Source organism: Mustelus asterias, chromosome 18 (assembly GCF_964213995.1).
Source record: "Mustelus asterias chromosome 18, sMusAst1.hap1.1, whole genome shotgun sequence".
NCBI lineage: Eukaryota > Metazoa > Chordata > Chondrichthyes > Carcharhiniformes > Triakidae > Mustelus > Mustelus asterias.
In genome coordinates, this window is record NC_135818.1 from 88178528 (window position 1) to 88201181 (window position 22654).

Consider the following 22654-nt stretch of genomic DNA (forward strand, 5'->3'; position numbering starts at 1 on the left):
GACAATAGAATCGGAGCTAAAAGGGGAAAAGCATATTTAAGGAAAGATGTTGAGTTGTGTTGTGTGGGAGACATGTTTCGAGACCAGCTCTGCGCTGAGAGAAGGTGTGAAATCTGGAACAGCCGTCAGGTCAGACCAGAAAAATCTTTCTTTTGGAAAACTGTTTTGCTTCTGAACTTACTTGGATTTCCACAGCAGAGTGGAAGCATGTGACAAATCATATCGTATACCTTTTCTAAAGTAACAGCAATTTTTCCTTGGGTAATATTACTGGATATTTATAGTTAAAAATCTATAAGGGAGTTGTTGCCAAGTAGTTTACTTCTCTGTTCTAACCAAGTAGGTTTTTTGGGGTGTTTTGTAAGGCTGTTTTAATTGTGTAACTTCAGTTTTGTAGGCTGAAGTTTTTTTACTTCTTAAAAAATCCTCTAATTTTTAAAATACGAAAGGTGTCACCAGAGTTCTATACTTCTGAGATCAGGAGCTTTTATCTCCCAGTTTTCAAAGTATAAAAAAAAAAGGCCATGATCAGTAAGACAAGTTTCTCTCCGGGATTGAAACCAATGAAACCAACACAGGTCGGGGAAAGTTATGAAACCAATGATTTATTTTGAATTAGAAAAATAAGAGGAGCAATAGTTTTCACCCGCGGTAAATTGATTGTTAAGATTGTCAGCGCGTGATTTAAAATTTCTTTCACTGACTTTGTGCATGATCAGTCGGAAGAAACATAGTAAGGCAGAGTTGAATGTTGTAATAAGGTTAGCTAGGCAGGGATTGGTGCTGGAACACCTCACTGTCGTACACAGTGAAATGTGAATTCCATTTCAACTTTATCAACAAGCTCGCCTAAAAGGCAGCTTGTCCGAAAAATGCTGGTAGTTTTGCTATTTTTCAGGGTAGGGCCGAGAGCCCCGGGGTAGGGCCGAGAGTCGGGGTAGGGCTGAGAGTCGGGGTAGGGCCGAGAGTCGGGGTAGGGCCGAGAGCTCCGGGATAGGGCCGAGAGTCGGGGTAGGGCCGAGAGTCGGGGTAGGGCCGAGAGCCCCGGGGTAGGGCCGAGAGCCCCGGGGTAGGGCCGAGAGTCGGGTATCACATTTCTTGTTCCACGACCGTGATCTCAGTGCAGGTGTGTCAAATCAACTGCCCTCTGGTCTTGCTGTGGCCCATCACAACATTGCCGAATTTTCAACCTTCTGGATCCTGCGAGGGAGAGAAAAAGTGTGAAAATTACCAGCTGCAGCGACAGCTAATCCCATCGAGAGTATCCCAGCTTCAGATTCTCAACACCTGAATATTCTTTCATATGACACAAGAGACTAGACTTAAAAACTAAACAGTGGATAAACAAATGGCACCTGTACCCTTTCCCCTTTGTGCAGAGAATGTTAATAGGAGTCTGGCTAAAAAGCATTCGGAGTCGCAAAGGGTTTTTGTTGCGGTAAATGAGGAGAAACTGTTTCCTGGGGCAGAAGGGTTGGCTGCCAGAGGGCACACACTTCACCCACTGGCAAAAGAACCAGAAGTGCTGAGGCTTTTTCAAAAATATAAACAGGAATTATCACTTGGGGATGCCATCGTGGGAGATTTAATAATAACTTTCAAATAGAATGGGATAAATCTAGAAAGGTAAAGATTCAAAGGGCTGTGGGCTATGAGCGGGGGAGTGGGATTAATAGGCTCTATCAATATGTCAGATTGAACCCAGGTCCCCAGAGCATTAGCCTGGGCCTCTGCGTTACTATTTCAGTGACATTATCACCAAGACTGAATCCCCCTAACTTGCGCCCAGCAAGGTGTTAATCTAACACATCTAACCATCTTCCCCTTGGCATTCTCCGCTGTGCCGTATCATTCCATAAATCTCAGCCAGTCACACAGCTCGTCATAAATCAATGAGTTATTTTTGAAATGATATTGGTTCAGGAATGATTGATATGGAATATTAAACACACTCCAATTACTGGACAGACAAGGTGGGGCCTGAGTGAGCATCTCAGCTGACAGACGGTGCAAAGCCCCTTTGGTGCTGCGCTGAAGTGTTTGTCTAGGCAACAGGTGCATGTCCTTGAGTGAGGCTTGAACCCACAATGTTACAACTGAGACAGGCCGACCTTATTGCAACATCCGATACACAAAAGGCCCTGATTGAAGGGCCAGCAGAAGCCACAATGGGCCAAATAACCTCCTCCTGTGCTGCACCACACTCTCGACTCCGCCAAACTCCCCATTCCAGCACCTCGCTCCTCCTCAAGTGAGTTTAGTTTCCTGGACAATCGGTTCCTTAGCTTTCACAGTACTTGAATCTGCACCTTCATGTTTAATAGCCTTGTTGAACCTGAAAGTACTGCCTTGCTTTCTCTACCTGGAAGGTCCAGTGTTAGCTGGTGCGCAGCATTAGGGTAGGTCTACAGATAATTCCCCTCTCGAATGCACTGTTCCAGTGAGAAACCCGAGGAGAGAAAGTCAGACAGAGATATTAGCAATCCGTAACAAGGTGACTGGGAAACAGGCTGGCTATTGGCTGAGGAAGCAGCTCCTATTGGCTGAGCAGCGGAGAATGCCAATGGGAAGATGGCGAGATGTGTTAGATTAACACCTCGCTGGGCGCAAGTTAGGGGGAGACCATCTTGGTGATAATGTCACTGAAATAGTAACGCAGAGGCTCAGGCTAATGCTCTGGGGACCTGGGTTCAAATCTCACCACCAGAGCCTCAAATCCAATTAATCAATCTGGAATATAAAGCCAGACTCAGTAATGAGCACGAAACTATCATTGACTGTCATAAAACCCATCTGGGTCACTAATGTCCTTTAGGGAAGGAAATCTGCCATCCTTACCCGATCTGGCCTACATGTGACTCCAGACCCACAACTTCTTAACTATTCTCTAACATGCCACTAAAAAGCAATTAGGGATGCGCAATAAATGTTGGCCTTGCCAACGACGCCCACATCTCATAAATAATTAAAAACTGGTCCTGGTTTTAGTTGGAAAGGAGTGCGCAGTGGTCTGCTGTTTCAGACGCTGGAGATACAGACTCATTGCCCTGTCCAGCAATCCAGACAGCACGGAACAACATCCAGCTTGGCAGGCGGAGGTTCCAAATCCAGTCTTAAATCTGGAATTGAAAAGCTAGGACATGAACATGTTTGATTGGTGTGTCACTGCTATACATCAGGGGAGGGAGCTCATTCGCCGGAATTCTACTGCCTCCCCCGTACGGAATCGGAGCGGGCGACGGGCAGACAACGGAAATGTTTGTTGACATTGGGTGGGAATTTCCGGTCTCGCTCGAGCGAGGCTGTAAAATCCTGCCCATTGTCCTTACCCTTGCCTTGGTCTCCAGACCCGACACCACTCCCCACTAACATTCCGAATTGCCCTCAGAGGGGTCCCAGTGAACCTCAGATCTGATCAAACCTGTTCTGCCAGTGGTTTGTGCAGGTAACTCACCATCACCCTCGCAGGGGCAACAAATGCTGGCCTTGAAGGGTTGGGGGGATTGGCCATGCTAAATTGTCCCTTAGTGTCAAGGGGGTTAGCTGGGTAAATACATCGGGTCATGGGGATAGGGCCTGGTTGGGATTGTTGTCAGTGCAGGCTCGATGGGTCGAATGGCCTTCTGCACTGTAGGGATTCTATGACCAGTGACACCCATATCCACAGGTTGGGATTTTCCAGCAAACCAACCCCCCACCCATTGGCCTGTGGTGAGATCCTCTGATCCTGCTAAGGTCAATGGCCATTTGTACTGCCCACTGGCTATGCCATCGGGGAACCTGTCGGCCAATGTCAACCCGGCTCCGCCAGGGAGGCTGGAAAACACGGCACGGCGGGTCTGGAAAACCTAGCTCCAGGCTTGACATTCCTGTTCAAGAAAGTTAGGAAGTTAAAGGTGGTAACTAAAATGATTTGGCCACTAACCAGCCGACTATTACCCTCGTCCAGGTGAGCGGGATCATTCAGATTTCAGGGAGTGGTCATCTCTTCCATCCATGTGGCCCTAGGCCCAGGTAGGAGTCCCACGCCCAGGGTCACGAGCTGTGGCTAACAACAGGAGCAGGGATTTTCTGATAGAGCCAGAACATTGAGAGACAACAGCCGCTTCCAGGTGCAGGGTCCGTCAGGAAGCGGAGAAGCGTTTCCTTTAAGGATACGCGAGGAAACCACCTCACGTATCCCTCCCCCCCTTCCTGGTGAGGAAACCACTTCCTATATCTCCTCCCCCACGCCCAGAGTAACGTTGCTCATTGAAGTTGGAAATGGGTGGCTCCTATCAGCAACTGAAGGTACAAACCCGCAAGGCGGTGGGTGGAGAAATGACCCCGTTTCATCCTCTGGCCTCAATGCTTTCTGCAGCATCGCTCAAATCAGAGATCTGGAAGGTTCTCTCTCTCCGGTCACAGTGATGAGTTACTGTGGAGGCCCCACAACAGAACAACTAAAGATACTTTTGGATCAGGAGAGGTTGAATGTAGCCATCACATTGTCGATCTGGGTCGGACGTATCTTTCTCAAGTTTCATGGTGTTTTTTTCAGGATTTAAGTGAATAACCTTGTCCGTGTTTCAGTGTGTTTCCCATGGAGTGCTGCATTGTCAGAAATGCCGTCAGAGAGAATGGCGAAGCGGGGGGTTGATGGATGGAGTTAACCCTTACCTATCATTGTGGCTTCAGTGGTTAGAAGAGTCCATTCACTTCTTCCGTTTCTGGGTCCAAGTCAATGTCATAGAAGCAGGGTCGGGTTGGCAATCCAGGCATCGTACTCATCTACAACACACACACACTGACTGAGCAAATAATCAGCTACAACTATAAAAAGCCAAGTGGTTCAGCAAAGGAAGACAGTGACATCACTGTTTCAGTAACCCAGGCTAAAACTCTGGGGACAAGTTCAAATCCCAACATAACTGCCTCTGGAACAGCCTGGCAATGGCCTCAGCTAACTCGGTTTAAGGCGGTAGCTCACCACCACCTTCTCAGTGGCAACTAGCGATAGTTAATGAATAAAGTTTTAAAGTTTAAAGCTTATTTATTAATGTCACAAGTAGGCTTACATTAACACTGCAATGAAGTTACTGTGAAATTCCCCTAGTTGCCACATTCCAGTGCCTGTTCGGGTACACTGAGGGAGAATTTAGCACGGTCAATGCACCCTAACCAGCACGTCTTTCAGACTGTGGGAGGAAACCGGAGCACCCGGAGGAAACCCATGCAGACACGGGGAGAACGCGCAAACTCCACACAGACTGACCCAAGCTGGGAATCGAACCCAGGTCCCTGGAGCTGTGAAGCAGCAGTGCTAACCACTGTGCTGCCCATATGCTGGCCAGCAGTGCCCACATCCCATGACAGAATTTTTAAAAAACCTGCAAAGTATACTGGCTGGAGCATCATCACTCGATGTTCCCTTACGTCTCTTCCCCAACCAGGGAGAGGTAATAAAACCAAACTTTTTACATCATCCCGCTTCCCTCCCCTCGCTCCTCCCGCTTCCCTCCCCTCGCTCCTCCCGCTTCCCTCCCCTCGCTCATCCCGCTTCCCTCCCCTCGCTCATCCCGCTTCCCTCCCCTCGCTCATCCCGCTTCCCTCCCCTCGCTCATCCCGCTTCCCTCCCCTCGCTCCTCCTGCTTCCCTCCCCTCGCTCATCCCGCTTCCCTCCCCTCGCTCATCCCGCTTCCCTCCCCTCGCTCCTCCTGCTTCCCTCCCCTCGCTCATCCCGCTTCCCTCCCCTCGCTCATCCCGCTTCCCTCCCCTCGCTCCTCCCGCTTCCCTCCCCTCGCTCCTCCCGCTTCCCTCCCCTCGCTCATCCCGCTTCCCTCCCCTCGCTCCTCCCGCTTCCCTCCCCTCGCTCCTCCCGCTTCCCTCCCCTCGCTCATCCCGCTTCCCTCCCCTCGCTCCTCCCGCTTCCCTCCCCTCGCTCCTCCCGCTTCCCTCCCCTCGCTCCTCCCGCTTCCCTCCCCTCGCTCCTCCCGCTTCCCTCCCCTCGCTCCTCCCGCTTCCCTCCCCTCGCTCCTCCCGCTTCCCTCCCCTCGCTCATCCCGCTTCCCTCCCCTCGCTCCTCCCGCTTCCCTCCCCTCAGTTGTCAAATCGTCACTTCACCAAGTGTCCCACACCTTTGGTCATGCAGGTGTGGGTTAGACACCAGAACAGAACTGGAGATGGAAAAGAAATAGACACAGCAAGCAGGAGTCCATTACACAATTCCCTGCCTCCGTCTGATGAAAAATTAAAAGGCATAAATACAGTTTTTGAACAGCGGATCGGGTTTCCCTGAGCTGAATAGGGAATCTCTTGTGGAATAAGTGGCATCAAGTTTAAATTAGGCCTCAACTTTTGAAGAGAGTGTGACATTTCTGATCAATCTTGAGTAAAAGGACACCCAGGCTCTGAATGAATTGTGTGGAACTCTCTGAGCAGCTGGCTGCCTCGCGCCTCAACAATGGCCATCAATCACCTCCAGCGCTGGAATTAGTAAGCTTTTGAGTATCGCTGCTCGAGCCACTACCTGCCTGTCACAGTGAAACAGGAGCCGCAGTTCAGATCAATTTGTGCAGTGACATTTATATTGTAACTCAACCTCGTGTTTTGTGTCATTTAATTTGCAGCTCCCTCTCTGCCCCCCCCCTCCCCCCCCCCAACCCGCCCAAACAGTATTGTGCAAGGCCAATTAACACGTTTCTCTTCTGTTTTCGCTGTGTGTTAATTATAAGCGATAGCAGTACACAGCTTAGGTCCTAAACCACCCACTCCTGTCAGGCTCCATTAAGTCAGCTCTCAGTCACTGCTCCCAATACAACAACTCGCATTTACATAGCATCTTTAATGTAACCATCCCAAGCTGCTACACAGCAGCGGAATCAGAATAATGTGAGGAGATCATAGAATCCTCACAGTGCAGGAGGAGGCACTGGTTGATTGGAATTCCTGGCTTGGGCGGCACGGTAGCACAGTGGTTAGCACTGCTGCTTCACAGCTCCGGGGACCTGGGATCGATTCCCGGCTTGGGTCACTGTCTGTGTGGAGTTTGCACATTCTCCTCATGTCTGCGTGGGTTTCCTCCGGGTGCTCCGGTTTCCTCCCACAGTCCAAAGATGTGCGGGTTAGGTTGATTGGCCATGCTAAAATTGCCCCCTAGTGTCCTGAGCTGTGTAGATTAGAGGGATTAGTGGGTTAAAATATGTAGGGATTTGGGGGTAGGGCCTGAGTGGGATTGTGGTCGGTGCAGACTCGATGGGCCGAATGGCCTCTTTCTGTACTGTAGGGTTTCTTTCTATGAGGCCATTCGGCCCATCGAGTCTGCACTGACCATAATCCCACCCAGCCCCTATCCCCGTAGCCCCATGTATTTACCTTGCAAGCCCCCTTAACACTAAGAGGCAATTTAGCATGGCCAATCAACCTAACCCGCACATCTTTGGACTGTGGGAGGAAACCGGAGCACCCGGAGGAAACCCACGCAGACACAGGAAGAACATGCAAACTCCATACAGACAATGACCCAAGCCAGGAATCGAACCTGGGTCCCTGGAGCTGTGAGGCAGCAGTGCTAACCATTGTGCCGCCCCACTTTTGCTTTTTTCATAATCACTTTAAATCCATGCCTCTTGCTCTCGATCCTCTCACGAGTGGGAACAGTTTCTTCCGATCTACACTGTCCAGACCCCTTGTGATTTTGAACAGCTCTGTCAGATCTCTGGGTGCTCCGGTTTCCTCCCACAGTCCAAAGATGTACACGTTAGAAGGATTAGCCCTCCCTGACAGCACTGTGGGTGTACCTACACCTCAGGGACTGCAGTGGTTCAAGGCGGCAGTACACCACCACCTTCTCAAGGGGCAATTAGGGATGGGCAATAAATGCTGACCCAGCCAGCGATGCCCACATCCTGTGAATAAATAAAAAAAGCACACAGCATCAACTTCAGAACCAGGGCTGTCAGCCCCTGCTCTCTCTCTCTCGAACCCAAACATTTTCTTCCTGTACACAATGTTCCTTCCCTGTCCTACTCAACCCTCCCATGTTTTGGTCTCTGCTGTTGCTTTGCTACGGCAGGCTTCATTCCTCAGTCAGACTGGCCAGGAGGGTAAACCAGAACTGGGACAACACACCCCTGCCTGAGCCTGAACACAGCTCTCCCCGCTAGGGAACCTGACCAGAGGAACATTCCTTCAAATCAACTCACACTGTGTCCATAGAAACAGGAACAAGCCATTCAGCACAGCCTTCCCATTGAAGAACCTAAATTCTAACAGGGTTAGACAGGGTCGATTCAGAAAGAATGTTCCCAATGGTGGGGGAGTCCAGAACTAGGGGTCATAGTTTGAGGATAAGGGGTAAACCTTTTAGAACTGAGGTGAGGAGAAATTTCTTCACCCAGAGGGTGGTGAATGTGTGGAATTCACTTCCACAGAAAGTAGTTGAGGCCAAAACGTTGTCTGATTTCAAGAAGAAATTAGATATAGCTCTCAAAGAGATTACCCCTCAAACTCTTAAACTCAGTGGGATAAACGCCACATCTCCACATCTATCCACCAGCCCTCGATTTAATCCTTTAAAACCACTCACCGTGCCCACCAGGGGGTATAGGAACCCCGCACCAACACTTGCCCGGATGTCCCGGATTGGCAGAACGAATCCTGTTGGAGCTCCCTTCATCTCTGGCATATGAGATAAGGACAGGTGAGTCTTGGCCATGCAGATTGGCAGATCAGCGAAGCCCTGAATGTGAAGAACAGTTACAGCATGACGGAGGTGGAATCACTTTCACTCCCTCCTGCATTCACTGCCGACCTCATTATATAACCCAGCACTGACACCATTAACTTCCACATTCATGTTTATCACAGACAGCCAGCAATATCAGGCAGGAGGCGGAGGGGTGACCTTATCGAGGTCTATAAAATCATGAGGGGCATAGATCAGCTAGATAGTCAATATCTTTTCCCAAAGGTAGGGGAGTCTAAAACTAGAGGGCATAGGTTTAAGGTGAGAGGGGAGAAATACAAAAGTGTCCAGAGGGGCAATTTCTTCACAGAGGGTGGTGAGTGTCTGGAACAAGCTGCCAGAGGTAGCAGTAGAGGCAGGTACAATTTTGTCTTTTAAAAAATATTGAGTTATATGGGTAAGATGGGCATAGAGGGATATGGGCCAAACACGGGCAATTAGGACTAGCTTAATGGTTTAAAAAAAAAAAGGGCGGCATGGACAAGTTGGGCCGAAGGGCCTGTTTCCAGTCTGCAAACCTCTGACTCTAACTGGCATTATCCATTTGCCAGATCCGTAAGATTCAACTACAATGATGCCACTCGTAACATGTGAAGCACATTAGCTATTTCAGGCAGCCTCCATATCTGTATTGAAGGAGATGTGCTTCCAATCAACTGTTTACAAGATGGAGCAGTAATCACAGGTGTTGAACTGGAAGCCATTCGATCTATCTATGTCCTGTTCTCTCTGATAAGCGCTACACTGACTTGGATTAGCCCTGGCACAGACAGACTGGATCACCCGAGACACAGGGTGCTGCTAATGTAGCCCAGAGCTGTTGCTGGGTTGTGAGGAAGTTTCATGAACAGTTGGGATCTGTACTTGGCAGCATGTCCAGCCAGCCTGTGCCAGTGTGTGTGGGGGCAGACTCTCTGAGTGGGCAGTGACAGTGCATGGCCGACTCGCTTACCTGTTTGGTATAAAGGTCCACTTTGTGCTGTGCCTCGGGGCTGAGCTCCACATCAGCCGCACCGTAGATTTTCTGGGCAATGGTCCGGATTTTGTCCACTATGGGAAGCTTTAGAAAACAAATAGATCACAGTCAGAGACCCTGTCAATAAAAGGCACAGATTTGAAAATACTCTGAGCCAGAGAGGAGGCTTCCTCTGTCAGGGTGCTGATTACTAAAGCAGCATCAGTCCCAACAATTAGATACTTAAACAAACTGCCACTGGGCCATTTGCTGCTCCTCTGGTGTAAACCTGAGCAACTCAAGTCACCTTCCTTTACCCTCCGACTGAAATGTTCCCCAGAACTTTGTATCTAACTCCTAACTTCTTCACTTTGACAACAAACAGTATGTTCTGATGGGAAGCAAAGTCAGTGGCATGGGCTTTGTCAATGTTTAGCTGGATGTAATTTGAAGAAAGGAAATGGGCGGCACAGCGGTACAATGGTTAGCACTGGTGCTTCACAGCGTCAGGGACCTGGGTTCGATTCCTGGCTTGGGTCACTGTCTGAGCAGAGTTTGCACGTTCTACCCGTGTCTGCGTGGGTTTCCTCCCACAGTCCGAAAGACGTGCTGGTTAGGTGCACTGGCAGTGCTAAATTCTCCCTTGGCGTACTCGAACAGGCGTCGGAGTGTGGCGACTAGGGGATTTTCACAGTAACTTCATTGCAATGTTACTGTAAGCCTACCTGTGACACTAATAAAAAAAAGGAATAGAACGACCAAGGCTAAGGATAAACCCAAGGGTTAAGGGATGATTTCATGGACATTTTTAAAGATGATTAAAGGAGTTGACAGAGAGAAATTGTTATCTCTGATAGGGGCTCGAGAACAAGGGGCATTGAGTTAAGCTGAGAGCTCTTGCTGTCCAGGGGGATATCAAGAAGCACTTCCTGACACAAAACCAAGTAGAAATCTGGAACATACTCCCCCCACTGACCCCCCCCAAGAAGCTGTTGAGGCTGAACGGCAGAATGTAGGGGGTGGGAAGGGAGTCCAGTGACATTTCCAAACTGAGACTGACAGGGTTTTGTGGGTTGTGGAGCCAGGGCAGGTGGATGAAGCTAAGGTACAGGTCAGCCATTATCTAACTGAGTGTTGCTGCAGCTTCAAGAGACTGATTACATTTGTATTTTCCTATTAAAATTTGACGCAGATATTCTTTGTAGCAAGGGGCCCACAGACCAGAGCATGATGAATTCTTACCTCCAACGGGTAGAGGAATTTGAAGTCGCTCTCCTGCTGAGAAGCTCTCTGCACGGCTTTGGCTAATTCGACAGCCCCCAGTCCGCCTTTAGCCCAGTGACTGCATTTCACAGCATCAAACGCACCCATCTCCTTGGCTGTGCTACACACCAGCTCGAGTTCAGCCTCGGTGTCTGTCCTGTAGGACGGATGGAACAGCTGGTAACGCAGGCCAATCCAGATCAAAACACAAAGCACCAGGCGGCAGGGAACTGGATATTCCAAACACCAGTCTGGTAGTAAAGGGACCAATAAACGTGTCCTGTGCAGAATGATAGTGAACATACTTACCTCCCCACAGCAGTGGCATACACAGCACATCCTCCCCTCCCCCACCCTCCCAAAAGTTACCTTTTAAAAAATTCATTCATGGGACATGGGCGTCACTGGCTGGGCCAGCATTTATTGCCCATCCCTAGTTGTCCGAGGGCAGCTGACAGTCAACCACACTGCTGTGGCTCTGAAGTTACATGTAGGCCAGACCGGGTAAGGACGGCAGATTTCCTTCCCTAAAGGACATTAATGAACCAGATGGGTTTTTCCAACAATCGACAATGGTTTCATGGTCATCAGTGGATTCTTAATTCCAGACATTTTTTATTGAATTCAAACTCCACCATCTGCCGTGGTGGGATTCGAACCCAGGTCCCCAGAACATTAGCAGAGTTTCTGGATTAATAGTCTAGCGATAATAATATACAAGTTCACTATTCATACTTTTAAATTCCAGTCAGACAAGACCACGGTTTAACGTGTCATTTGAAGGATGGCACCTCTAATCAATACAGCAACTCATTCATTGCTGCAGTGGTGAGTCCATCCACCTTACTGCTCATGTTCTAGACTAAATCACCCCCCTTCCCACCCCACTGTCCTGTCTGCGACGCACTGACTAAGGGGTGACCGCTTACTTGAAGGCATTGACCGCCACGACCACTGCAACTCCAAACAGGTTTGCGTTCTCGATCTGCTTACGGAGGTTACTGCAGCCCTTCCCCAACAAGTCCAGGTTCTACACAAAACAGAGGAGAGGTCACAGTCTGGGTCAACTATCAGCAAACACACTGAACAGACAACTGCAATGTTAGCTTGGTCAACCAAAACCAGCGCAACACACTCAGCAAGTACATTGGTTGCTCAGAACAATGACAGAGCAAATGTATCAGCAGCTCTGATCTTTCCAGAGTCTGTCCAACCTTCTCGTTTATTGTAACACATTGTGCTGATAGTATAAACTCAAGAATGTTTAAACACGTAAACCCGAGAAACCCCAACTTGTTCACCCTTGTCAGCTGAAAGACATCAAACCTGCGCAGAGAGAAATGTAACCTATCAGCATTTTACCTCTTCAACATACTCCTTCGGCAGCGGAACGCCTGCTGTCACCTGCAATAAAATACAAACAGCTCGTTAAAAATTAGTTCAGAAATATGAGCATGAAAGAAAGATTTGTATTTCATCACCAAAGCGCCCTGCATCTGACCCGCTGACAGTGCGGCACTCCCTCAGCACTGACCCGCTGACAGTGCGGCATTCCCTCAGCACTGACCCTCTGACAGTGCGGCACTCCCTCAGCACTGACCCGCTGACAGTGCGGCACTCCCTCAGTACTGACCCTCTGACAGTGCGGCACTCCCTCAGTACTGACCCTCTGACAGTGCGGCACTCCCTCAGCACTGACCCTCTGACAGTGCGGCACTCCCTCAGCACTGACCCTCTGACAGTGCGGCACTTCCTCAGTACTGACCCTCTGACAGTGCGGCACTCCCTCAGTACTGACCCTCTGACAGGGCGGCACTCCCTCAGCACTGACCCTCTGACAGGGCGGCACTCCCTCAGTACTGACCCTCTGACAGTGCGGCACTCCCTCAGCACTGACCCTCTGACAGTGCGGCACTCCCTCAGCACTGACCCTCTGACAGTGCGGCACTCCCTCAGTACTGACCCTCTGACAGTGCGGCTCTCCCTCAGTACTGACCCTCTGACAGGGCGGCACTCCCACAGCACTGACCCTCTGACAGGGCGGCACTCCCTCAGCACTGACCCTCTGACAGGGCGGCACTCCCTCAGTACTGACCCTCTGACAGGGTGGACTCCCTCAGCACTGACCCTCTGACAGGGTGGACTCCCTCAGCACTGACCATCTGACAGGGCGGCACTTCCTCAGCACTGACCATCTGACAGGACGGACTCCCTCAGCGCTGCACTGAAGCCTCGATTGTGCATTCAGGTTGCTGGAGTGGGGTTTGAATCTATGACCTTTCGACCAGGAGGTTAGAGTGCTCCCCCCGCCCTGAGCTAAGACTAATAAAGCCAAAGGCTTCACCAAAACGGCTTTTTGGAAAAAGAAGCACTTCAGAAAGACAAACTTTGTATCTTCACCACTGACCAGCTGCCCCGTCGCCCGGCATCCGACCCTGGCTATCGGTCTGGCAATGCCATGTTTTTAAAATATTCAACCCCCAATTTCAATACCTCCCTCTGTGACCTCCGCCATCCAGCCCTGGAATCCCCTGAATTCTCCACCCTTTTGAACTCTAGACCTCCACCACCACCACCGCCATGCTCCCTTTCAGCCCCCCCACAGTGGTAGCTGTGCCTGGGCTCCTCACACACTGGCATTGCCTCCTCAAGCCCCCTCTCCTGCTTTCAGGCAGGATTTAAAACCCACCCTCCGTGGTCAGGCTTTCTGGCGTGTGTTCAGCTGTGTCACAGATCAAGGGAAAAGCCAGTAACCAAAAATGTACGGCCCTGCCAAAGCTTCCAAACCGGGCTGCTTGGCTGAGGAGACACGGTGAGCTGGAGTCTGCAGTTCGCACGGCCATGTGGCTGATGTCACAGCGATTTCGCTAGCTGGCTGAAACGACTCTGTCTCGGAAGAGATTGAGTGCAATGGTCGGTGTCTCTGGGATCATGACCATTTCCTTTACCCTTCGATGTTGTTACTCTACATTAGTGACGCTGCAGAAACGAGTTGCGTTTGCTGTTCTTACCGTGGGGCCTCCCCCGTGCATTTTCAGAGCTCTGATAGTGGCGACCAGCACGACTACATGGGGACGGAGGCCTGAGTACCTGCACTTAATGTTGAAGAATTTCTCCATTCCGATATCTGCTCCAAATCCCGCCTCCGTAACTGTAGTCAAACAGAAAAATAAAGAGGCGCACAGTGAGAAATAAACCAAAACAGAAACGGGGAGAGAGGTCTGTGGACATTAACTCAGGAGTTTATTTACCAATGTCACGAGTAGAAGGCTCTTTGCACTGATCTCCCAGACCAGAGCAGCAATCGGCAGCGCGACAGTTCCACTTTCTGCCACTAAGTGGAGCTAGTTGAGAGGGTCGTTTGACATCCATCGCCCTGTTGCCCATCACCCTGACGCCTGTGGGAGATTGTGAAGTGTAAACTGACTGCCTTACCGCCCCCCCCCCCCACAGCATTTTAGTGAAGTACGGACCAGGCTTGAGGGGCCGAATGGCCCATTCCTCCTTCTCATGTTATTAGGGTTTGGAAGAGTGAATCAGAACATGAAGTAGCAACAAGTTCCTGCCACTCAATCTGATTCTTTGAGAGGAGTTTATGATGTTTAAAGGAGTCGGATACAATTTAAAACTCGATCATTGAATACGTGGCAGCAACTGAGCTGGAACCTTGGAGCGTTTCTCTCTTCATCACCCTTTCCAGACCTGCCCAGTGTTTCCAGCATTTTCTGTTCTTAATTTCAGATTTCCATCCTCCCCGGTGTTTCGATTTTCTTAAAGGCATTGATGGGGTAGATAGAGACCATCCCCTCTGGTGGGGGATTAAGGAACAAGGATATAAGATTACAGCCAGTCCAGCTAGCAAGTCCTTCACACTGAGTACTGGGAAACCGGAACTCTCTTCTCAAAAATCTGCAGATGCCGGGATCAGTGCAAAGTTCCAAACTGAAATTGAGAAGATCGTTGGCAGAATGTTCTCTGAAGGGTCATTCAGGCTGGAAACGCTAACTCTGTTTCTCTCTCCACAGATGCTGCCAGACCTGCTGTTCTTCCAGCAATATCTATTCATATTTAATATTGATGAGATACTTGTTAACTCAGGGAGGTTGGGATTTAGGAAGCTAAGGGAATGTAGATACAGATCAGGTATTAGAACATAAGAGATAGGGGCAGCAGCAGGCCATTCAGTGCCTCCAGCCTGTTCTGCCATTCAGTATGATTATCTATGTTCAAAGACCCAGCCTCCAAGGCTTCCTGGAGGACAGAATTCCAATCGCTAACAACCCTCAAAATAAATTCATCCTCATCTCGGTCTTTAACAGGGGGCGTCTTGTTTTCAAACTGTGGCTTCTAATTTCAGATGCCCCCAACGAGAGGAAAATTATCTAATTGAACAGCGATAGAATGGCTAGATGGGCTGATTGGCCTCCTCCCGTTTCTCTGTTTCCAAAGATCGAGTTGTCAGAAGTACGCAGGTGCAGCAGGTGGTGAAGGCGGCAACTGGTATGCTGCCTCCATAGCCATAGCGAGAGGAGCAGGGATGTCTTGGTGAAGCCGCAGCTGGAATACTGTGTACAGTTTTGGTCTCCTTATCTGAGGGAGGACATTCTTGTTTGAGAGGGAGTGCAGAGAAGGTTTACCAGACTGATTCCTGAGATGGCAGCACTGCCATATGAGGAGAGATTAAGTCAGTTAGGATTGTATTCGCTGGAGTTCAGAAGAGTGAGAGGGATTTCAGTTGAGGAGGAACTTCACACAAAGGGATGTGAATCTGTGGAACTCCCTGCCCAGTGAAGCAGTTGAGGCTACCTCATTGAATGTTTTTAAGGGAAGGATAGATACATTTTGGAACAGTAAAGGAATTAAGGGTTATGGTGAGTGGGTGGGTAAGTGGAGCTGAGTCCACGAAAAGATCAGCCATGATCTTATTGAATGGCGGAGCAGGCTCGAGGGGCCAAATGGCCTACTCCCTGCTCCTAGTTCTTATGTTTATCTCATAGAAATTTATAAAATTCTGATAGGGCTAGACAGGGTAGATGCAGGAAGGATGTTACTGATGGTGGGGGTGTCCAGAACCAGGGGTCACAGTGAGGGTATGGGGTAGACTGTTTAGGACAGAGATGAGGAGAAATTTCTTCGTCCAGGGGGTGGTGAATGTGTGGAATTCACTCCCACAGAAAGCAGTTCAGGCAAAGACGTTGTGTGATTTCAAGAAGGAATTAGATATAGTTCTTGGGGCTAGAGGGATCAAGGGATATGGGGGGGAAGGGGGGGATCCAAGATGTTGAGTTGGAAGATCAGCCATGACCATAATGAATGGTGGGGCAGGCTCGAAGGGCTCCTCCTGTTCCTATTTCCTATGTTTCTAAGCCTGGGGTAATACCAAGAGAATGCTCGCTGAAGGATTTGTCCGGCTCGGCAGTCTTGGAGCCCACGGCTGGTCAGGTTTCCAATCAGGTTAGGGAGGATGAAAAGGTGTGAGCACAGACCTCCCATTACTCACCTACAAAACCACCCGATCCAACCAGTTTCAAAGCTATCTTGTCAGCCAGGATGGAGGAGTTTCCGTGAGCAATGTTGGCAAAAGGTCCGGCGTGAACAAACACGGGGGTCCCCTGTGTATAACACATTAAAAATCATCAGTCAGTGGCTGCGTCTGCACTGAAAACACACACAATCCAATCGACACACAGACCATCGGATGGGCTGAATGGCCTGTTTCCTGTGCTACAAGCCAAGCGACACATTGCCCAACAGGTGAAGGGTTATTTCCATAACTAACCCAGAAATCCAGAACAGTGATAACAGATAGATAACAGTGCGTGAAATCAACGACAAAGTTCATTTATACAACATCTTTAACATCACTAAAATGTCCCAAGCTGCTTCACAGGAGAGTTATAAAACAAAGTACAACACTGAGTCACATACAGAGGAATTCAACAAAGTAACCAAAGAGGAAGGTTCTCGGGACAGTTGGCTTTGGTAGATAGAGATGGGGAGGTGTGGGGAGGGTAGAATCATAGAATCCTACAGTGCAGAAGGCGGCCGTTTGGTCCATCGAGTTTGTACCGACTACAATCTCACCCAGGCCCTATCCCCATAACCCCATGCATTTACCCTAGCTAGTCCCCCGACACAAAGGGGCAATTTTAGCATGGCCAATCCACCTAACCAGCACATCTTTTGGACTGTCGGAGGAAACTCATGCAGACACTGGGAGAGCATGCAAGCTCCACACAGACAGTCACCCAAGCCAGGAATCGAACCCGGATCCCTGGTGCTGTGAGACAGCAGTGCTAACCACTGCGTTGCCCATAAACTCTGGCGAAATCCAGAGTTTAAAACCTCAGCTACTGGAGGCATTGAGCCAATGGCAAAGTGATTAAAAAACAGGGATTGATAAGAGGCCAGAATTAGAAACACATGGAGATCTTGAGAGGATTGTGGGGCTGGAAGAGATTACAGAAATAGAGAGGGGTGAGGTGATGAAAGGAATTTGAAAACAGGGGTGAGAATGTTTAAATCAGCCATCTACCAACTATCTGCCCACTGTGGTTTGGACAGTAATATCCCTGTCTCAGTCAGAGGGTTGTGAGTTAAAGCCCCACTCCAGAGACCTGAGCATTAGTCTAGACTGACGCTCCCACTGCAGTACTGAGGGAGTGCTGCAAGGACAAAGGTGCCTTCTTTCAGGGGGAATGTTTAAACTGAGCTGTGCTGGGCCCCTCCAGTGGATGTAAAAGATCCCACTGTCGCTCTTCTGAAAAAGGGCTGGGAGTTCTCCCTGGTGGATGTTTATTCCACACCTGGTCATTCACATTGCTGTTTGAGGCAGCGAGCTGTGTCAGGTTTGCTATGTTACGATAGTGACTACACTTCAGAAGTACCTCATTGTCTGTAAAGCACTTTGAGATATCCAGAGGTGGTGATAGATATGATAGAAATGCAAATTCTCTCTTTTATTTGTCCCTTCCTGGACCTCGTCCTCAGCAAATAATTGTAAAAGTGTTATTGCATATCGATCAAAGGTACCAGCTCCTGTTTCTATCCCTTCCTCTGGATGCAGCTTCCAGTCACACATCCTGACTTGGCGCTCCAAAAGCTCATGTTACCAAATAAACCTGTTGGACTTTAACCTGGTGTTGTGAGGTGACTTACTACATCCTAACTTGAGATGACCATCCCATTCCTTCACTGTCACTGGGTCAAAATCCTGGAACTCCCTCCCTAACAGCACTGTGGGTGTACCTACACCCACAGAGTTCCGCACACATGAGGACGGCCTCAACTGGGATATTGGGTTCATGTCACACTATCTGTAATCCCCACAGCTTGCCTGGACGTGCAGAGTCTCACTGGCTGTCCTGTCTGGAGACAATACACATCTCTTTAACCTGACTTAATGCCCTCTCCACTCACATTGTTTGAGGTGCACCATCAATCAAGCAAAGACTAGTTTGTATGCAAGAACAAATAGGCTTTTATTAGCCAAAGACTTGGAGCACACCCATGCTGATGAACTGGTCCAGACTGAGGCAGGGAGTGGGGAGCAGTCACCTTTATACCTGGACCGGGGGGGGGGGGGGGGGGGAGAGGAGGAGGAGTCTCGGGCAGGGCCGTGTCCAGGCATGTCACACACACAGGCAATAAGCTAACAGTGGTTTACCACAGTCACCCCGTTTTAAAATAAAGAGTTCGGCGGGGGTGAGGTGGGTAGAACGATATTTACAGAATTACAAATTTGGTCTCTCTGGGGGCTTGATCTGCCGCTGCGACCGCCGTAGTGCCGGTTGTGGTGTTGGTTCCGGTGGCCGCGGTGTTCGTTCAGACGCCAGGCCATAGTCGCTCGAGTCGCCTTCCGATTGTCGGGTGCGTGGTGGCGGCTCCTGGGACTCAGGCGTTCTGTATACGGGGGCTAGGGGAGCGTGCTGTGGCCCTGGTGCTGCATGGACAACGTTGGGGGTGTGGGGTTGTGGGTCGTAGTGGTCCCTGGGGCACCTGCGGGTCACGATGTGGAGATGCCGGCGTTGGACTGGGGTGAGCACAGTAAGAAGTCTCACAACACCAGGTTAAAGTCCAACAGGTTTATTTGGTAGCAAATACCATAAGCTTTCGGAGCGCTGCTCCTTTGTCAGATGGAGCGGAAATGTTTCCACTCCAACTGACGAAGGAGCAGTGCTCCGAAAGCTTATGGTATTTGCTACCAAATAAACCTGTTGGACTTTAACCTGGTGTTGTGAGGCACCTGCGGGTGCCAGGTCTCGAATAGAGACCGTGTCCTCCCACCCGTCGGGGTACGCCACATAGGCGTATTGGGGGTCGTCGTGGAGGAGTTGGATCCTTTCGACCAGGGGGTCCGACTTATGGGTCCTCACGTGCTTCCGGAGCAGGACAGGGCCTGGGGACGTCAGCCACGATGGTAGTGAGGTCCCCGAGGAGGACTTTCTGGGGAAAACAAACATTCTTTCATGAGGGGTAGCATTGGTAGCTGTGCAAAGGAGTGATCTAATCGAGTGTAGTGCATCAGGGAGGACCTCTTGCCAGCGGGTGACTGGAAGACCTTTAGATCTCAGAGCTAGTAAAACGGCCTTCCAGACTGTCGCGTTCTCCCTCTCTACCTGTCCGTTCCCCCTGGGGTTGTAGCCGGTGGTCCTACTCGAGGCTATGCCTTTGGAGAGCAGGTACTGTCGCAGCTCATCACTCATGAAGGAGGATCCCCGGTCGCTATGGATATAGCTAGGGAAACCGAACAGGGTGACGAGGCTGTGCAGGGCCCTGACGACCGTGGCCGAGGTCATATCCGGGCAGGGAATAGCGAAGGGGAAACGTGAATATTCATCAATGACGTTGAGGAAGTATATGTTGCGGTCAGAAGAGGGGAGGGGGCCTTTGAAGTCGATGCTTAGGCGTTCGAAAGGGCGGGTGGCTTTTATGAGGTGTGCTCTGTCTGGCCGATAGAAGTGTAGCTTGCACTCTGCGCAGACCTGGCAGTGTCTGGTTATAGACCTGACTTCCTCAATGGAGTGAAAAAACCTGGTGACCCCCGGGTGGCAGAGGTCGTTGTGGAGAGTCTGCAATTGGTCTATTTGTGCGCTGGCACATATTCCCCGGGACAGGGCGTCTGGGGGCTCATTGAGCTTCCTGGGCTGGTATAAGATGTCGTAATTGTAGGTGGAAAGCTCGATTCTCCACCTCAATATTTGATCATTTTTGATCTTGCCCCGCTGCGTGTTATTAAACATGAATGCAACTGACCGTTGGTCTGTGAGTAGGGTAAATCATTTACCAGTTAAGTAGTGGCGCCAGTGCTGTACAGCTTCCACTATGGCTTGGGCCTCCATCTCGACAGAGGAGTGTCAAATTTCAGGGCCTTGGAGGGTTAGTGAGAAGGCGGCCACGGGTCTGCCCACCTGGTTAAGGGTGGCAGCTAGGGCGAAGTCAGACGCATCGCTCTCCACCTGGAACGGGATGGATTTGTCCACAGCGTGCATCGTGGCCGTCACGATGTCTGCTTTGATGCGGTCGAAGGCCAGGCGAGCCTCTGCCGTCAGGGGAAAAGAGGTGGATTTGATGAGCGGACGAGCTTTATCCGCATAATTGGGGACCCACTGGGCGTAATACGAGAAGCAGCCCCGGCATCTCCTCAGTGCTTTGAGGCTGGTGGGGAGGGGGGAGTTCCAGGAGGGGACGCATGCGGTCGGGCTCAGGACCGATGACCCCGTTTTCCACAACACAACCAAGGATGGCGAGGCGGTGTGTGCGGAATGCGCACTTCTTATTTTAGGTCAGATTTAGGAGTGTGGCGGCGTGGAGGAATTTGTGGAGGTTGGCGTTGTGGTCCTGCTGATCATGGCCGCAGATGGTGACGTTATCCAGGTACGGGAAGGTGGCCCGCAGCCCGTTCTGGTCTACCATTCGGTCCATCTCACGCTGAAAGACCGAGACCTCACTGGTGACGCCGAAGGGGACCCTAAGGAGGTGATAGAGGCGGCCATCCGCCTCGAAGGCAGTATATTGGCGGTCTCCCAGACGGATAGGGAGCTGGTGGTATGCTGATTTTAAGTCGATGGTGGAGAACACCCGATATTGCGCAATCTGATTAACCATGTCAGATATGCGGGGGAGGGGGTACGCGTCCAGCTGCGTGTATCGGTTAATGGTCGGACTGTAGTCAATGACCACACGATGTTTCTCCCCAGTCTTAACAACTACTACTTGGGCTCTCCAGGGGCTGGTACTGGCCTCGATGATCCCCTCCTCTAGGAGCCGTTGTACTTCGGACCTGATAAAAGCTCTGTCTCCAGCACTGTACCGTCTGCTCTTGGTGGCGATGGGCTTGCAATCGGGGGTGGGATTTTCAAACAGTGAGGGAGGGGCGACTTTAAGAGTCGAGAGGCTGCAGGTGGTGCGCGGTGGGCGATCTAGGAACTGCTGATTGCAAACGGAGAGCGGGGGAAAAGGCCCATTATACTCCATGGTGACGCTCTTAAGGTGACTCAGGAAATCTAGCTCCAGGAGTACGGCAGCGCAGAGTTCTGGCAGCACGAGGAGCCTGAAATTTTTGTACACTGTGCCCCGTACAGTCAGGGTCGCCACGCAGTACCCGAGGACATCCACCGAGTGGGACTTTGAAGCCATGGAGATCGTTTGCTTCACTGGCAGTACTGAAAGGGTGTAGCGACTCACTGTGTTCGGGTGAATAAAGCTCTCCGTTCTCCCACAGTCAAATAAACAGTTTATAGTGCGACCGTTTACCTCGATGTCCATCAAAGACCTGGCGAGTTGGTGAGGCCTGGATTGGTCCAGCGTAATCGAAGCCACCGTTGGATTTTGCGACGTGGCTGACGGCGTCCAAGATGGCAGCCTGCGTGGCCCACATGCGGCTGAAGGCGTCCAAGATAGCGGCCCGCACAGCTCACGCGCGGCTTATGGCGGCCCGCACGCGGCTGGAGGCGTCCAAGATGGCGGCTCGCACGCGGCTACTGGCTCCCAAGATGGCAGCCCCCGCGGGTTGCATGCGACGCTATTGGGCTTGGAGGTCGATTTCGCCCTGCATACCTTCACGTAATGGCCCTTCTTTCCACACCAGGAGCAGATCACATCCTTCGCCGGGCAGCGTTGTCGGGGGTGCTTCCCCAGGCCGCAGAAGTAGCACTTCAGGCCTCTGGAGACTGCCGCAGCAGTCGGGTCATTGGTGGGACGTGGCGTAGGCCTGCGGCCCTCCCGAGTACAGAGGTGGCAGCGACCGCGGTGTCCACGATGCGCCCCCGTGGTCGGGGGTGTAGGCCTCGAGATTACAGAAGGCCACCTCTAATGAGTCGGCAAGCGCCACAGTCTTTTGTAGGTCCAGCCCACACTGTTCCAGCAGTCGTTGTCGGATATAGTTTGACCCGATACCCGTGACGTAGGCATCTCTGATTGAGTCCTCAGTGTTTTGGGCGGCTGTTACGGCCTTGCAGTTGCAGGCCCTGCCAAGTGCTCGTAACGCACGCAGGAATTGATCGCCCGATTCTCCTGGCTGTTGTCTGCGAGTAGCCAGAAGATGTCTGGCGTAGATTTCATTAGACTGTTTGTTGTACTGGCCTTTTAAAAGTTCAATCGCATCCTTGTAAGTTTCAGCGTCTCTAATCATCGAGAACATTTGATCGCTTACCCGGGTGTGGAGCACGTGTAGCTTGTCGGTTTCAGTCCGGACGACGGAGGAGGAGGTG

At 50.7% G+C, this 22654-nt stretch overlaps 1 protein-coding gene across 1 annotated transcript in view; it reads right to left on the bottom strand.

Annotated features, from left to right (window-relative positions):
* Window positions 1-584: 584 nt before the first annotated feature.
* The window catches only part of mthfd1b (methylenetetrahydrofolate dehydrogenase (NADP+ dependent) 1b), a 70399-nt gene continuing 48329 nt past the window's right edge, over window positions 585-22654 (bottom strand). Inside the window, exons 19-27 of the mRNA XM_078234522.1 lie at window positions 16444-16555; window positions 13955-14094; window positions 12306-12347; window positions 11873-11973; window positions 10923-11100; window positions 9678-9785; window positions 8567-8719; window positions 4660-4770; window positions 585-1200 (exon numbers count right to left, since the gene is read on the bottom strand). Coding sequence (XP_078090648.1) covers window positions 4681-4770; window positions 8567-8719; window positions 9678-9785; window positions 10923-11100; window positions 11873-11973; window positions 12306-12347; window positions 13955-14094; window positions 16444-16555 — 924 coding nt within the window. The 3' untranslated portion in view covers window positions 585-1200; window positions 4660-4680. The remainder of the gene's footprint in view (window positions 1201-4659; window positions 4771-8566; window positions 8720-9677; window positions 9786-10922; window positions 11101-11872; window positions 11974-12305; window positions 12348-13954; window positions 14095-16443; window positions 16556-22654) is intronic.